The 16743-nt window shown below is 44.5% G+C and overlaps 1 protein-coding gene across 1 annotated transcript in view; it reads left to right on the top strand.

Moving 5' to 3' along the window:
- The window catches only part of DOCK10 (dedicator of cytokinesis 10), a gene marked incomplete at its 5' end in the record, with an annotated part of 158001 nt that extends 141783 nt beyond the window's left edge, over positions 1 to 16218 (top strand). The window contains 9 exons of the mRNA XM_084267706.1: positions 83 to 189; positions 660 to 782; positions 1696 to 1809; positions 7560 to 7706; positions 8231 to 8441; positions 10656 to 10846; positions 11539 to 11639; positions 11924 to 12062; positions 15513 to 16218. Coding sequence (XP_084123832.1) covers positions 83 to 189; positions 660 to 782; positions 1696 to 1809; positions 7560 to 7706; positions 8231 to 8441; positions 10656 to 10846; positions 11539 to 11639; positions 11924 to 12062; positions 15513 to 15632 — 1253 coding nt within the window. The 3' untranslated portion in view covers positions 15633 to 16218. The remainder of the gene's footprint in view (positions 1 to 82; positions 190 to 659; positions 783 to 1695; positions 1810 to 7559; positions 7707 to 8230; positions 8442 to 10655; positions 10847 to 11538; positions 11640 to 11923; positions 12063 to 15512) is intronic.
- Between the last annotated feature and the right edge of the window lie 525 nt (positions 16219 to 16743).

Here is a 16743-nt window from a genome sequence, read left to right as displayed (position 1 = left end):
CAAATAAAAATCTCTGTTTTAATGGCATCCAGTAACTGGTTATTCATCCATTAATTGACACTGTTATGACTTGCACTTCAAGGCTTATTTTCCATGGGATGGCCTGCTTTCCTGAGCATTACCCCTAACATTAAAGAAGAAGGTGCTATGAAAGAAGACTCTGGGATGCAAGATACTCCCTATAACGAGGTCAGCAGCATTAACATTGATATACTTGTTCTATATCAACAGACAGTGTTATTCCTAATGGGTGCCTCTGAACACCACAACAAATTATAGTGGGATTGTATTTCAGGCATAGCTTTCAAGTGAAATGTCATAGGAGTTGTACTGAATAGCAAGGAAAGGTGCTTAGCTAAGCAGAACATTAAGTACCAGAGCTGGAAGTTAGGGCAGGGGGGAGCCCACAAGGCAAACCCATTCTTTTGAATGAGATGTCAAGTATTCAACTGTTTCCATGTTTCTGTTATTTCAGGTTTTTATCTAAAGAAGAGCTAGGTCACTGATACCTGCTTGAGCATGGTGTCATTGAAATAAACCTTAATACAGAAAATACCCACTATTTAATGTTTGCTCTGTAGGTACTTTTGCTGCATTGCTATTAATTAAATGCCACCAGCTGTCGAGTCACTGAACTATTTGTATTTGTGGAATTGCAGAATATTCTTGTGGAGCAGCTGGAGTTGTGTGTTGAATACCTGTGGAAGTCTGAGAGATATGAGCTTATTGCTGAGGTTAACAAGCCTATCATTGCAGTTTTTGAGAAGCAGAGGGACTTTAAAGTAAGTTGTTTTTCTGTTTGGTTTGGGGTTTTTTTAGTTATCTTAAGCCAACAGCAAAGATCAAAATTTTTAAAGAAAAAGAAAGTGCTTTCTTTAAAAGGAATGTGGTTTGGGGTTTTTTTCTTCCTGCCTGTAATTTCTCCTTGTAATGCTTTGTGCTGTTTAGTAAATTAAAATCTCTGGAACCTACCTTCCTTTTTTCAGCATCAGAACAGTGGTACTCTTGTGTTGGCCAGTGGATGTGAATTTTGATATGTGGTGTTAAACCAAGAGTACATTTGCATTGTATTTAAGTTTAGAAACTGCTGATAAAATACATGCTCTTTTCAGAATTCCAGAGTTTCTTCATTTCTTCTTTACTTGGAAATTTCAATACATACTGGATAACCAGATGATAATCTCATTTTTCTGGTTTAAAATTTAAAATAGCAAAGCAAAGAGAGAGGGGGATGTCAGTTGTATGCTGAGGAATTGGGTCCTCAGATTTAGACTTAGTTGAAATTTTGGTTCACTGTCCCAAGAAAGTGCTTTATAGTGGCAGTTGTGGATAGTAACTTGCGTGGGGCTGGGAGCTGATTGGAGTTACTGGTGCCCTGCTCTCACCTGCACATAGGACACTTGGATTCACTGACCTTCTAGTCGGTCCCTACCACTGCCCAGTGGTGGCATTCATGCCCTCCTGTGTGACCCTGTTCACGAAGGCACCCACTGCCACAAAACTGTGCTCAGAAGATGGCACAAACTTTGGAATGAATCCATAGGGATTCATAACTGCTGCCAAGGTTACAGCTTAGCATGTGTAGCCAGCTTTGCAAAGGCTTGGTGATCCACTTAAGACAAGCCAGGCTTGCATAGAGGCCTTGTGTCATTTCCCAAAGTACCTGTGCTCTCTCATGATTGTTTCTTAATGTAGAGACTGTCTGACCTGTACTACGACATCCACCGCTCGTACCTGAAGGTTGCGGAAGTAGTGAACTCTGAGAAACGCCTCTTTGGGCGGTATTACCGTGTCGCGTTCTATGGGCAGGTAAGTCAACTTGTGTTCTTTTGTCTCCACAGATTCCCAGATTTCAGACATGTTCTTCTCCCTGTGATCTACTTCAGGGACACTAAAATGGGGAAACACTTGGCAGTGAATCATGGAGTAGAAAGTGCCTTGTGGGTCATACTCCAAGGAAAGGATTTTACACAGAAGAGAAAGCAGTTGCATCTGTGTAAACTGCTGCCATGGGTTTAGTGGTGTAATGGAGACCAAACTGTACATCAGATGTAGTTCTTGACTTCATCAAGTACAACTGAGGCTGAGGCAGGGCAGGGTTTTTTTCAAAGTAAAACTTAAGTAAAACCAGAAAAGACATCTTTGATGTATGGCCCTCTCTTCAAATAGAGCTTAAAGCAGAGCAGTATGCAGTAGATGTTTTGTTCTGTTTCTCACTGACCCTGACTTCTGCTTTCAGGCCACCTCTGATGCTGTGCAATATACTGTAGAGTAGTTTATTCTCTCTGCTGTGCTTCAGCATCCTCAAAGCATTTTGTGCTTTCTTCCACTACAAACCAGCGTAGCAATCCAGCATGTTCTTTTAAGACCTGGTTTTGGCAAATACACAATCTCCTTTACTCTAGAATAATAAGGTGTGTAAACAACAGATTGATGTGAATCATTCTGTTTGCTAATTAGATTTTAATGCAGAAATTTGCTCTTTTCTCCTTTTGATCTTATTCAAGGCTGTGGTAAGTCTAGTTCTTTTGCATGTTTTGTTTAATCTTCCTCACACGTCCTCCATCCTTCCCTGTACTGTTACTTAACATTAACTTTCTTGTGCTCTCGATTCTTTGGTTCATGGCAGATGAAATAACATCGTTTCATTCATTGCTGCATCCTGCAAACTAATTTTTGTTTGTTCAGTTACCTGAATTACCAAGCTGTATCTGTCGCCGTGTTGTGTGTGCACCGTGGGGCCCAGTGCTGCGTCATCTCCTCTCAGTGAAAGTTTTTCTCTCAGCTTCACCGGGAGTGGGATTGGACCCCTTCCTTCCCCTGTTGAAAAAACTGGTGTAGCATTAATGCTGTTTGAATGCAAGCCCACTTTCCTGGCCCGGGCAGTCTAGGCTCTCTGGCATCGGTGGCTGGAGTGCTCTGGGCAGGGTGCAGCCTCCTGCCTGGTAGTCCTTTGTAGGAGCAAGCAAATCGGGAGTAAGAGGGCAACAGCAAGTCCTTCCTCAAAATGGGGACAGCAGAAGGGGAATTAGGTCTCTCCTACTTGCAACCTCTTGCTAGGGCTCTCCCAGAGACAGCCACTTCTGAGTTATTTACCTGCAGCAGTAGTTCTGCTGAACTGGCTTAAAATCTCTGTTAGAGTGCAATGACTTTCCAGCTGCCAGTGCCGCAAGGACAGCTTCATTTAAACAGCTTTAGTGCTCGAAGCATTTGACTCTTTCACAGCTGCGTATTGCTCGGTGCTGCGGTGCTCCCAGACACTGAGCTCGAAGTGCAAACCAGCACAGCTTCCTCCTTCCTTCTGCCAGAAGGGATGTGATGTGGTAGAAAGTGGGACTGCTCTGTATATGTCCTTAGAGAGGAGTAGTGACAAATGTGTGTGGCAAAGTGCAAATAATTAAAGGTAGATGGTTCCCATCAGCATTACTTCTGCCTCATTTACCAAGGAAAATAGGAGCGGGTGTGCAGAACTGATTAAGGAGGGCTTTGGTACACCAAGCACCACAGCAAGTGTGGGAGCTACAGATGAAGCTTGACCTGGAAGGAGAGGCAGAGACAACAATCTGTGCCCATACGTCAGTTGTACCTGCACATTTTCCCATTGGAAGGTTTCCTTGCCTTCGGCTGTGCAGGTGGAAAGGTTTGGGGCCTTGTGGTCCTGCTGCTGCCAAGAGCAGGCCTCCATGCTGAAAGGAACCTCAGTGCCCAATTAATTTAAAACATTAGAAGCCATTCCCTTTTCAGTGCTTCTGGCAGGCTTTGCACACTGAAAGCTGATGATTGCAGGTTGTACCAGTATTGCACAGTTAAACCAGTGTGAAGTGGTAGGAATCGCTCTGCTCAGGCTGGGCCACCGCAAAGGAAATGCCACAGGAAGACACTTGGTGTGCAGGTGTGGGGTGCTCTGTAGTCAGGTGTGGGATTCCTTTGCAGTCTTACAAGTACTCTGTCACATAAAATACCTATGGGTAGATGCATATGTAAGCACACACCTACAGAAATGTGTCATTGCACAGCATGCATTCATTGCATATTTGTATCAATCATAGCAATAATGAATATGCACATATATGTGTTTTGTGAAAATGCAGTGCTGCTGCTCCTTAGCTGAAAGAAAAACTTCAGAGAGAACAGATTGAAGGACAAAAGAACGCTGCAAATACCATTTGTGGGGAAAATTTGGGGGGTTATTAGTGGAAAAGGGAAATCTGCAGCTGCACCTGAAAACCATTGTTCTTCATGCCAAGACAGAGACAGTATTTGGTTATTGCATTGCTTCAGGGACCCTCTGGAAGGATGGGTTGAACGAGTGTAGTCCTTAGAGAGGATGTAGTCAGTTGTCGGTTGTCTTCAGAGAGCTTTATTTGCCAGCTCAGAGAGCCAGATCTCATGGCAGCTGCAGGTTTAGACCGCAGACTCTGTGAAGGGCCCTTGGCGACAGCATCTCCTTGCACCACCATGTGGCCACACCAGCCAGTGCGTGCGAGTTTATCTGCAGATGGGGTTTTGAGAAGTCAAGATCTTCCTTGAATTGAAAAAACAAAACAAAAAAAACCCTCAAACCCAACAAACCGTTAAATATGTTAAATACCCAAAACCTCCTAGTTTGCTGATCGAGAAAGACGTTCAAGACTTGTGTTCAGAGCTGAGGCTTTGGGCTAGAAGCTGTAGAAGTTGGAGGGCAGACTTTCATAGCAGTAAGCTGGCTGCAACTTCACCTCTGCAGATCAGATGTCTCACTTTTTCCAAACGTGATAAAACGGCTCTACCTTCCTTAGCAAGGAGTGCAACATGCTCACCTGCCATAGGCGGTGATGCTCACTCAGTAAAGACAGAGGAGGACACGTTAAATGCCAATTCTTGTCAGGTAAACCCTCAGCACATCAGCTGTGGGGACAGGGTCTATTTTTCTAGCCAAGGGCAAGGAGGAGTCAGAGTTACTGTGACCTTCCAGAGCTGTGGCTGAGGGTGTAGGGCGAGGAAGAAGGGCCTTTTCAGCACTCCCATGGTGACAATCCCAAGTCACAACTTGACTGTCAGCACATCAGACCTCAAAGGAATCCAATGACCTCCTGTCCAGGAGGTCTTCTCCCTTCCATTACATTCAGCCATTCCATGTAATAATTTTCATTTGTAAGGCTACATTGTGCTTTCAGGGCAAAACTGACCAACGTGAAAGCAATGCAGGGATATGCACTGATAATGTGACTTGGGCTGCTTAGTATTTCAAAATCCTGAAATTGGAGGATATTTGGCTCCTAAAAAGTATTTAATCCTTCTTTCAATAGTCTTTGCCAGACAGATAGCATATGGCAGACACGATTATTTATAGCTCACAATTAACTTTGGCTTGTTACTTGTCAGCTGCAATACTGTAGGGAATATGTACTTAAGTGATATCTCTTGCATTAGAGACAAGGCTAAATCTGTTAGTTGTTTGTTTTCAATTTGGGGTTGGTTTTTCTTAAGCAAAACCATTAATACAGACATCTTCATGTGCCATGCAGCATCAGATTTGACACTTAGATATAACTGCTGTATTCCAGCGTGCAAACATACACACAATCAGTGTTTAAGAGGACAAACTATTCTCTAGTTTGCTATGACGTTAATTTTGAAAACATGAAACTTTTGGTTGGAAACATCAAAAAAAGTAACCGAAAACAGATGTTTTTCGACAGAAGCAATCCTGAGTAGTGTGTTTGGCTATGGTTGCATGAGACTAATGAGGTTTTCCCACATAAAGCAGTTTTGCTTCAGTGGAAACAAGATCAGAAAACAGGTTATGATCCACAGATCTACTCTCAGTAAAATCAGTAGAAAGTCAATTGCTTGGCCAGCTCAGTAAATGTTTATAGGGTGTCAGCCATTGAGCTGTAATTGCCTGTGAAGTTCTTCATATGTCTATGGAATGTAATTGATAATATTGTAAAAAATAGTGTGATATTAGAAGGTCACTGCAAAGCTGATTAAGCTACCATCAGGCAAGCTGCTGTTGCTGCTATTAGTCACTGGTTTCCAATAATGCTCCCATTGCTGTTGGCACTTGCCAAATTAAAAGGCAGTTTCATTGCCCCTTGTCCTCACTGGAGAAGCCAGAGATGCACATATTCGTTAATCCCTGGTGAAATAAAGCTTAGGGGTTTTCCCCTAAACAAACCTTGACAGTTATAGCTAATTTGTGTTAGTTCTGTAAATTTTCTGTGAAGATTTGTCTCATCTATCGTTTTAGTGGCAAGAGTGGAAATGTGCCTCAACACGAAAAGGCTGGTTATTGAAAGACTACCTTCCAGAGAGATTTTGGAGGCACTTCTTGAGTTCCTTCATTTGCCCTTCTCTCTTTTTCAGCAGATGGTGCTTTGCCTAGGCATATTGCAGAATTAGCTGTCCAAGCCACATCACGTTAAGGTTAAAGGGCCTTGGGTCTGACATCACTAGTGCTGTCTCCCTTGCCCCTTGCAGCTTCAGGTACTTTCCTCTGGGTCACTCTGCGTTAAGGTGAAAGGAGACATTGGGTACAGCTGCAGTGGTTAACACTGCCAGGTTTGAGCAGCAGCATACGAAACCCTAGAAGGAGGGCTGATGCTGCTCCTGGCATTGGGATAAATCCAGTCCTTGTTAATAGGGTGCCTGCTGCTTTCTGCTCAGCTGGGAGAGCTCCTTCTGGGGTGTTGAAGTGCATGTTCATCATGTAGCACTTGAGTGTCTCACCTGCACATGATGCAACGCTGTGTTAATTTTCTGAGGTCAGCATTTCTCCTGAAGCCTGACAGCTTTTCAGCAGAGCTCTTTATTAAAGCTCTGCCAAGTCCACCCAGTGTAACAAGTAAGTGACCTTAACAAGACTGATCTTTTTTGCAAAGGAGCACTGTCTGTTTGTTCTCCTCCCCACCCCATTCCCCACCTTCCCCAATTGATTTAAATCGTTTACTAATTGTCCCTGAAAATGCTGCAATTCCTTCTGAGCTTTCAAGATGCCACCAGAATTCCTCTTCAGCTGCCCTGAAGAGATGCTTGCTCCCTGTGCAGTGGCCCTGCACAGAGCCCTGCCCAGCCTTTGCCTGCGCACACACGTGGCTCCCAGATAGAATGTGCTGGAGGTGACATGCTGTGCACTCCCCAGCTGGGCTGGGCATCCAGCAAGCAGTTGTTACACTCTGGTTCTGTTACTGTACTGCTTCTGAAATAGGTAATTTAACCAAATTACTGAAATGTAAAGACTTCTTAATGTCCAAGTTTTAATCCATTAGGATATTTCCACCACACACACATCAGTATTTTCAAGAAAGTATTTTAACTCTTTAGGTGTCTGCCATGAATAAATGTTCATGAGTTATTTCCTAAGTATCTTTAGAGATACCAAACCAGTATAAATGCAGAGCTCTAGCTGTGTGTCTGCTAGGAGTGGAGAGAGGTAAGCTGTTAGCCTAGGTGCTGGAAAAGGCATAGAGGACGCTCTAGTGGGTATACAGGCAAGCTTGATTCCTGATGTAAGTACCTTGTTCAGGCTTTTCCCTGCCTGTTGTTTTCACTGTATCTTTCCATTTCTTTCCAAACAGGGTTTTTTTGAAGAAGAAGAAGGTAAAGAGTATATCTATAAAGAACCCAAATTAACCGGCTTGTCTGAGATCTCTCAAAGGCTGATGAAACTTTATGCAGACAAGTTTGGAATAGATAACGTGAAGATCATCCAGGATTCCAACAAGGTACAAAAGATGTTTGGTTCTTGTGTGGGAGGGAGAAGTGAGTGCATGGTTCTTGTTTTGAGAGCTGTGCTTTGAATGAATTCGAACCGAATGTATGTATAAACTGCTATGACCTAGTTTTACAACCAAAGACAGACCCTCTCCTTGTAGTGAGGCAGGTACCATATGGAAACAACTATGTTATTATGGCAGGGCATGGCAGTCAGTGGGAAAAGAGCATTTTCAAGCATATGCCTCCAGAGAACATGCAGATGTTTACTGCGATGCGAAAGCAAGTTATTTTCTCTCTCATTAGCTTTCATCCACTTTTGCCAACAGCTACATTCAAAAATCTCACTGTTCTTAGGGGCCTCTTGGTTAAATATACAATCTGTGGTCTGAATGTTACATTTGGAAGTCGTCTTTTTTTGGGGTCTTAGTTTTAATTGGTATTGCTGTGATAAATAAAAGCATCAGGAATATAATGGATGCCTCAGAAGCTCATCACACTTAACGGCTTTATTATGTTTGCTGCTGTTACACAGGTCAATCCCAAAGACCTGGATCCCAAATATGCATATATCCAGGTGACCTATGTCACCCCTTTCTTTGAAGAGAAGGAAGCTGAAGACCGGAAGACTGACTTTGAAATGCATCACAACATCAACCGGTTTGTGTTCGAGACGCCTTTCACGCTCTCGGGGAAGAAGCACGGAGGTGTTGAAGAGCAGTGCAAGAGGCGCACAATCCTCACAAGTATGTTTTGCTCCTGCTGCTTCCCCCTCCCATCCCACCCTTTCCAGTTTAACCCAGTAGCTCGTTCTACGTACTGGGGTTCCTGCAGTCAGTGGGCACAGTGCCTTGCACAGAGGGAGAAGTAATCTTTTCGGTGTGTCCGTTGGCAAAGTATGTGCTCTCTTACAATCCTGCTGACTGTCCCAGGGAAAGTTATTTTCATTTGTGGAGTCATCAGCTGTCTTGTTTTTCCTTATTCTTCACATCTTAACTGTTCTTGCAGTGATGTAATTTGGGAGTGGTTCTGCTGGAGGCAGCCTTGCAGTCAGAACCATTGTTCTTTTAATAATAACCAAGTCAAAGCAAAAGCAAAGCAGAGTGTCTATTCTGCTAAGAGTGAAACTTAGAAGGTAGGAAATTTTGCTCAAGTAAGATGCATTATATAGACTTGTTTTAAGAGAGCAGTAAGATTTCTTTTCTTTGGGCACAATGGGTGTTCTAAGACTGGAGTGTGAGGAGCGCTAGATACACCTGTTCCTACTGAATTGTGTGAAACAGAAAGTGTTCAGTTCCTTCTTGTGATTGAAATCCCGTTTAAAAGAGTGAGGAACTACTACTGAAACTTCACCTGTCTGAATTTTGGCTGGGAATACAAGAAACTGTCTGAGATGAAGACGTTGTTCTTGTGGGCTGTGAGCAGAGAGGCTGGTGTTCACACCAAAGGCTTCTTTCTGAGTGACAGAAGATCCAGTTCCCTGCTGGCTTCAGTGCATCTGCTTCCCCCAGAGGGCAACGTGAAGAAAGCTGCTTACAGCACAGGCATAGCTGCCTACTGTTTGTTCTGGCAAGTCAGGAAAGAGGCACTGCTGTCTGAGGGCATGTTGTGTTATGACACAGCTTTGCTTGTAAGAAGGAAGGAGTAGCTTGTGTGGGGTTATTTTAAGTGCTTGAGCAGCAGTAGGTGTTTTGGGATCTGTGTTGAAGCAGGTAGTTTCACTGGCTTGAAAGTGCAGCTGTTATAGTTTGTCTGGCAAAAACAGAGAGACTTGTTCTTCCATCAAAATACGTCCCCTAGGTTGTTACGTGCTGTCATCAGCTCCCACCACTCACACCCTGGCTCCATCTTCAGTGATAGCAGGGAATTTGATGACCTTCTCTTCTTCCCTGCTTTCCCTCTGGCACCTGCATCAGCTCACTGCTTTTCTCTAAAGAAAACATTTGAGGTTTTCTTGTTTGGTTAGGGGTTTTTTCCTCCCCTCCTGCCCCAGCCCCAATAACGTCATGTATTTACATTTGCTTCCTATGTAAAAAAAGAAAAAGTACTTTGAGAAGGAAACAAGGCTCACTGGTACGACTGGAGGAGCAGTGGGAGTTAATTGTGCTTGGGCAGATCTGCTGCAGAGCCTCCTGCCTGCATTGCACAGAGGACAAGTGCAGTCTGGAAGTGGCCAGTAGATCCCTGGCTCTCTGCCGTGGCTGGTTTGACTCATGCTTCCTGCTCTGGGCATCCTGCTCTCCAAGGAGACAAGCTACCCTGTAAGCTGGAGCTCACTTAGGTCTGAGCTGGCTGGCAGCACGTGCTCACCAGAGGGCATACATGGTATTTGAGAGGCCTTCCAAAGTGTCTAGGGTGATCAGGAAAAGATTGTTAGCTTTCCTCAGGCTTAATGTGCCATAAGGGTACCTTTGCCAGATTCCATGAGATCTGAGAACAGGCCTTGGCTGGAAGGGAGGGGTTTAAATGATGAATAATTCCTCTGTCAAGTCCCAGCAGAATTTAGGTTGCATTCTAGAGGTGTTGCTCCTTCTTTAAGGATGATGTTTGAAGAGTAGTTCATCTGTGGGTGAGTGATACCCAATTCAGCTAAACTAGAGGCTCTTGCCCTTAAATTGAAATACCTTTGGCTGGATGTTTAGAAACGTTTGAAGTTCAGCACGGGCTTATCATTTGGTGCTTTAGTTCAGAAGGAGAAATGTGTGGATTCCAAAATCTGGGTGGTGAGAGCTATTTGCTGTGTGGGTGTGACAGAGGCCAGTAGCAAACTGGTGAACTCAAAAGGAAATGTTCTGGTGCCAGGTACATAAAAATTCCATTTGGACCTGCTGAGTCCCTTCTGTTCATTTGGTGATTAAAACTGAGTTTGTATGGCTTGAGAAAGAGAATGACAATGTCAAGAGTTAGCACTTTGACTTAATCAGAGTGTTCTCTCCGACACGTTTCTCGCTTCCGAGTAGCCAGTCACTTGTTTCCATACGTGAAGAAGCGTATCCAAGTCATCAGCCAAACCAGCACGGAGCTGAACCCTATCGAAGTGGCGATTGATGAGATGTCCAAAAAAGTCTCAGAGCTCAATCAGCTTTGCACAATGGAGGAAGTGGACATGATCCGACTGCAGCTCAAACTCCAAGGGAGTGTCAGTGTCAAGGTAATGACGGTTTGTCTTTTTTTGGGGGTTGTTTTTGTGGTGGATTTGTTGTTGGGAGGGTTTTTTGTCACTGCATCTACCTAAGTTTTTATTCTGACTTCCATCATTCCAGACACTTCTGGTCTGTTTTGTATTTCCAATCCTATCTTATATTCCAGTGCTGTTGGTTGGAGCCTGCTCTAACAACGTAAGGGAAGGGAAAGTTTTGCACTGATGTTGATAACTGCTGAGTTTCTGTGCAAATACAGCTATTTCGGTCAAATCTTCTCTAAATATATGTTAAGACGTTTCTAACTGACCATCACATGTCACTTGAGAACACAGCCCATCCCACAGCCAAGTATGCAGATTCTATAAAGGGAGTTTTGTTTGGATTGGATTTTTCACTTGCTCTTTAGAAAAATTTGGATTGGTGAGAGGTGCCTGTATTTCTGGTGCCCTCATTAAAATGTCTTCAAACATAGAGCTTTCTAGCCAGGTAACTAAGACTTTCAAAGGCCAGCAGAGTTCTGCAGTTAGTGCAAGGCTGACCAGATCCCTCCTTTTCAGGTTTCATACGGGTCATGAGGAGTAAGGTGAAGTTCTTCACATGAGTTTGGTTGCTTTAGGCCAGTCCCCAGGCCTTGGAACAGAAGAGAAAATACCAATAAACTACTTGCTCTCTACACCTAAGCTGTGTGTTTTTCCCCCAGGTAAATGCTGGACCGATGGCCTACGCTCGAGCTTTTCTTGAAGAGACCAATGCTAAGAGATATCCTGATAATCAAGTTAAGCTTCTGAAGGAAATCTTCAGGTAAACATTCAGTTTAGACCCTCTGCACAGTATGAGTAGGTGTGACATGAAGCCAGGCTAATTTACATCTTACAAGTCATTCTCAAGAAAACACTGACTGAAGTTTTGGGCTATCCTAGTAGCCTATGTTCCTCTTGGTCTGAGTATGAGGTATAATTTTCAGGGAAGAGAAGAGGTACAGTAGCATGTGTGTGTGTATATATATATATACACACACACATAGATAGTGTTTTTTCATAACTACAAAATCTGTGTGGTTGCTCTCTGTGTGTTTGTGCTTGCAGGCAATTTGCAGAAGCGTGTGGGCACGCGCTCGATGTCAACGAACGCCTTATTAAGGAGGACCAATTTGAGTATCAGGGAGAGATGAAGTCTCATTATAAGGATATGCTCAGCGAGCTCTCTGCAGTTATGAATGAGCAGGTAGGATCATCTATTTTGGTGCTGGTTGGGCTGAGTGAGGGTGCCTAATTGTGTCTTCCAGTGACAAATGAAACTGTAGAGCAAAATAGTAGTAGTAAAACCTGGCAGTGCAACAGTCACTGAGAAACATAGTTTATTCCTTGTCTATTTTTTTTTAATCCAGCTGTGTTACATAAATGAATCTGATCATCAAAGATTTGTCCTCTACCTGTCTTGCTGCATATTGAGAAGTTGAACGTTCTAGAGGCTAAATGCAGATTGAGGTCTAGAGGCGTAGAAAGATAATCAGTTAAATTAGTGGTTTATGCTTTGCTTGCTTTATCCTACAGCTGTGATGTATTTAATTAAAACAGTAAATTGCTTTTAAGACCCAGCTTATAACCGGAGGAGGTAACTTTATCGTTTCTATTTGTATTAAGCTTGCACAGCAAGAGTTACTTCTTCATTGGTTTTTTTTTTTGTATTTAAGTACTCTGTCAGAATAGATGCAGTGTGCTTCAGCTGTTAGCATCAGAAGGGTGAGCATGCACAGCTATGTTATATTAAATGCATCCCAAAATACTGAACTGGACTTCAGCCATGTATTGCTGTGTCTATGCAGATATTTAATTATGTTTTCTGTTTTAATTTAAATATTGAGTGATTCAGCACACTGAAGTGCAAATAAATCATGCTGCATTATTTTTCTGATTGCTTGTGTGCAGCCACCTTCGATTGCATCTGAGAAATACTCCCTAGCAGTTGCACTGCCTTTCAGGTGCCTGTACCACACATAAGCCCCCTTTTCGTTCAGAGTTAGTTTGTTTCACCATTGGTATCAGTGATGGCATCTCTCAGAAGTGTCAAACTGTTAGACTGTGCTCTATTAATCATCTTCACACAGCAGGAGAATAAGGATTTACCAGAATTTTTGGCCCATTGTTAGACTTTCTGTGGAACCAAGCTAGTATTTCCCAGGGTGTAACTCTGTGTGGATGCTTTGAAGGCTTGGTGTTTGCCAGGTGGGGGTCAAGCTCTGTGGTGGCTGCTGTTCTGTGAGTTGTGCTCCCTTCCTGTTTAGGCATACAGAGATTTATGAACCTCAAGCATTCCAGGAATTTTGCCATAATTAATATTTGTCGCTGTTACATTAAGTATGCCCTTATTAAGCTGTTACACAATGTCCATGGCCTCCCCTGTGGAAGTTATTTTGGCCATAGGCAGTACCATGTGTCTTGTGTGGGCTACTGTACCCCACAAGAATGGACAATGTGTGGTCAGCTTAAAGGAGGCATGAGCAGCCCAGGAGTTCCAGCATTCATAAGATGTCTGGTGAGTTCTGTTAAACACTCCCAGCTGTCTGTATATCAGTGAGCTCTGAACTTATTTCATGTGTGTGAAAAGACTAAATAATACAAAATTACTTGTGCATAATGATGTTAATAGGTAAAGGTAAGGGTTCATCCAGCAAAAGTCAAAATCATCATCTGCTCAACCAAAATCTGAATTTGGAAGCCCACACTGAAACCCAGTCTCCCCCGTGCAGCCCTGTGGGGCAGCCTTGTAAGTCACAGCCCAGTTTTCCCAGCAGCTTGGCTTTTTGGGAGAACTCTCCTCCCTGTGCAATGAATGCAGGGACTCCTCTCTGATTTTGAGCAGAGCATCACCTTGGGGCAGTGACGAGCTGTAGGCTGCGGCTGAGTGGTGTGTCTCGCCAGTGGAAAGCTTGAGGCTGTCCCATAGCTGTGCCATGTGCTTTACACCAGTAAGATCCACCATCGTTCCTCCTGTCGTGTGCAGGAGGGTTTTGTGTGCTCACCCACTGACAGTGACTCTTTCATCACCATATGTTTTTCTCTCTTTTGTTTTGTTTCCTTTTTCTTTTCTGACAGCTCTGTCATGGTCCTTGCTTATACAGCTTCTCTTCTTCCCTGTCTAACATTTCCCTCAATACTATAGCCAAAAGTGGTATGTTCATTTTTCTTACATCTATTTTTTCTTTTAATGTGTCATGTACTTTCCTCACTTGCTGGTTTTTCTACGTGGTATGTTTGTTTAGTTTCATGGCTAATGACTCCCTCTCTCAGGGAGTTAAAAGACAAGGTGTGCATGTGATGTTTTGTCCATGAGCAGTGGTGAGATACGTGTTCCTTAGCAACCTAGTTGTGAACTGGGGTCAGGGAGAGGGGGTCTTTGGGGCAGCTTGACAAGAGGCCAGGGACAAATGGCACAGAAAGGTACCGACTGAACCCCTGTGAATCAGCCTAGTAGCGTGGTCCCCTTCTCACAGCCCTGCCCTATGCTGCTCTGACCATCCACTGGCCGCAGGCTGAGGCCGTGCTGGGCTGCACTGGGGGAGTGCAAACTCAGATACGTGTGGTTCAGAAGGACTGGTACAGCCCAGTGCCACCACAGCCAGCCCAAGCTCCCTTCTGACACCCCTGGGGAGTGTGATGGTGTTGAGTTGTGGCTGGGTGAAGTCAGCAGTCTGGGCAGACAGCGTGTGCTGCAGCTTGCCCATGCTTCACCATGCTGCCCTGCTCTGCCTGTGGATTCCCTGGCTTTGCTGGGCACTGCCAGGGAGCACCCAAGTCCTGTGACTCTTCCTCCAGCCCATGGCATGGGAGCAGCTCCTTCCTGGAGCAGCCCAAATTGCTGGCTTGGGCACTGAAGCTGTACATGGAGGCAGCACAGCGTGGTCATGTCTGCCCAAGTAATTAACGTGGTGTGGCTGACCTGCAGCCTTGACTGGGCACAACTGGGGGTGGATGGTGCGAGATGGCTCCTGAGCTTTGTGGAGGGGAGAGGTTTCTCTTCCACTCCTGAAGGCTGTGGGGTCAGTGGGCATGGCCCCTATCTCTGGGATGGCTGCTTCATCATAGTGCCCCGTGGAAGCAGGCAGGCTTTCAGTCTGTATTTATGGGAGTTAGTAAGAAAAATAAGTATTACCCAGGCTAAAAAGAACCCCATCAGAAAAAGTCATCCTTGCTGAAGCCTGTGCACAGAACGGGGCAGAACAACCTTGTGCCACTTCTCCTCCCCGAGAGTGCAGCTCTGTCCACAGCCCCAGCCAGGTCACTGCCCCAAACCCTGCTGCTGGGCATATTTTTTTCAACTGCCACGGGTGTTAGGGTGGGGGGATGCTGTGTGCCCCAAATGTCTGTGTGGGCAGAGCTGGGGCTACTCTGACCCGCTGTCAGTAGGTGCTCATGCAGGTGTCTGCTGAGCTTACCAAGTGTAAGTGGCTTCTCAGTTGTGTTGGTGTGAGAGTTGTTAGAGACACATAGTTCAGGTCACTCCTGGGTCCCCGGGCAAAGGTCCTTCCTTCTCCCTTCTCAGACCCTTAGCATCGCAGTGCAATAGATAAAACCCCTGAAATATCCTTGGTTAAAGAATGATCTCTCCAGGCACCAAACTCTTCCAATCCCTCTCCTCACTGTTGCATATTTTTCTTGTCCTTCTGGTGAACAGATTGCGTACAGGGAGGACTCAGCAAAGCAGCAAGGAATGGAGCGCACGTACTCACGAGTCATCAGTAGAGGCAGCTCCTCTGCGCCAGCAGCCACCACCCCGGCCAATGCGGACGCTTGACGGCGGCGTGGGGAGCCCACGGCCTTGGGAGGACCAGGGGTGGCTGGGGCACTTCTTCTTCTTCTTTGGTTTTTTTGGTTTTTTTTTTTCCCTTTCCGATTAATAATACTGAAAATTAAATTGACCATGGACAATGCCAGGAAAAGGATTTGTGGGTTGTGATTTAATTTATTGGAAGTCTTCACGGTGTTATTTTTTAAAACTGCCAGCTTGATCTTTTTTTTTTATTTGCCTGCCCCAATATTTGCACATTCCTTGTTTTGGTTTTTTTTTTTTTTTGGTTGCTATTGTTGTCCATCTTTGGGTTTGCACAGCCTTTATTAAGCCAGGCTGCTTATGAAATTCCCATTGAACAGATAGGTACACAGCAAACCCTAAGTTTGCTATAAATTATAATATATCTAATACTAAGTCCTAGTATACATATATTTTAAAGGTCAGAGTGGATGTTTTATAACATTTAAGTATATTACAGCTGTAAATAGAAGATGTGTAAAATATGTCATTTTTACAAAATTTAAAAAATATCTTTTTAGTTAATTGTGACATACTAAGAATATGGATAACATTTCAGTTACTGTTGTATTAAAATATTTGTGTATGTGTATAAAAGCATCCGTAACGTTTTCTTTTCCAAGGTCTGAGCATTGGCTCCTTCCCATGGAGACGTGGGTCCCGGCTGGCTCTTGCGTTGGGATGCTTATGCCTGTCTGTGCAGTGTGGCTTTAGGGTCCTTCCAGAGCCCCAGACTGAGGCCACCCTGGGAACCAGGGGCTCACTGCAGCCCCCCTGCGTCAGGCCAAGGAACCTCCGCTCTTCCTGTGAAGATCATAGTCCCAGAACTTGCCCGGGGACTGTTGGGAAGCTGTGTGTCCCTAGTGAGATGTTTGGCTTGGTTTCTGCATGGTGTTGGGGTGAGGTGGAGCGGTTCTGCCAGCTCTTAGGAGTTCCCTGTAACCCTGGTACTCTCCCACTCCTTCACGCTTGTTCCTTTGCCCGCAGACAATTCACCCTACCCATACACACAAGTTAAGGTGCCCTTATGCAGCCTCTGCCTGCATACTGCCAGAGCCTGTGGCTGTGTCTCAGCGCCAGCAGACCCGGGATATTT

The sequence above is a fragment of the Gallinula chloropus genome (assembly GCF_964237585.1).
Source record: "Gallinula chloropus genome assembly, chromosome: 8".
Taxonomy (NCBI): Eukaryota; Metazoa; Chordata; class Aves; order Gruiformes; family Rallidae; genus Gallinula; species Gallinula chloropus.
Note: the sequence above shows the minus strand (reverse complement) of the source record. Positions and strands in the feature narration are given on the sequence as shown.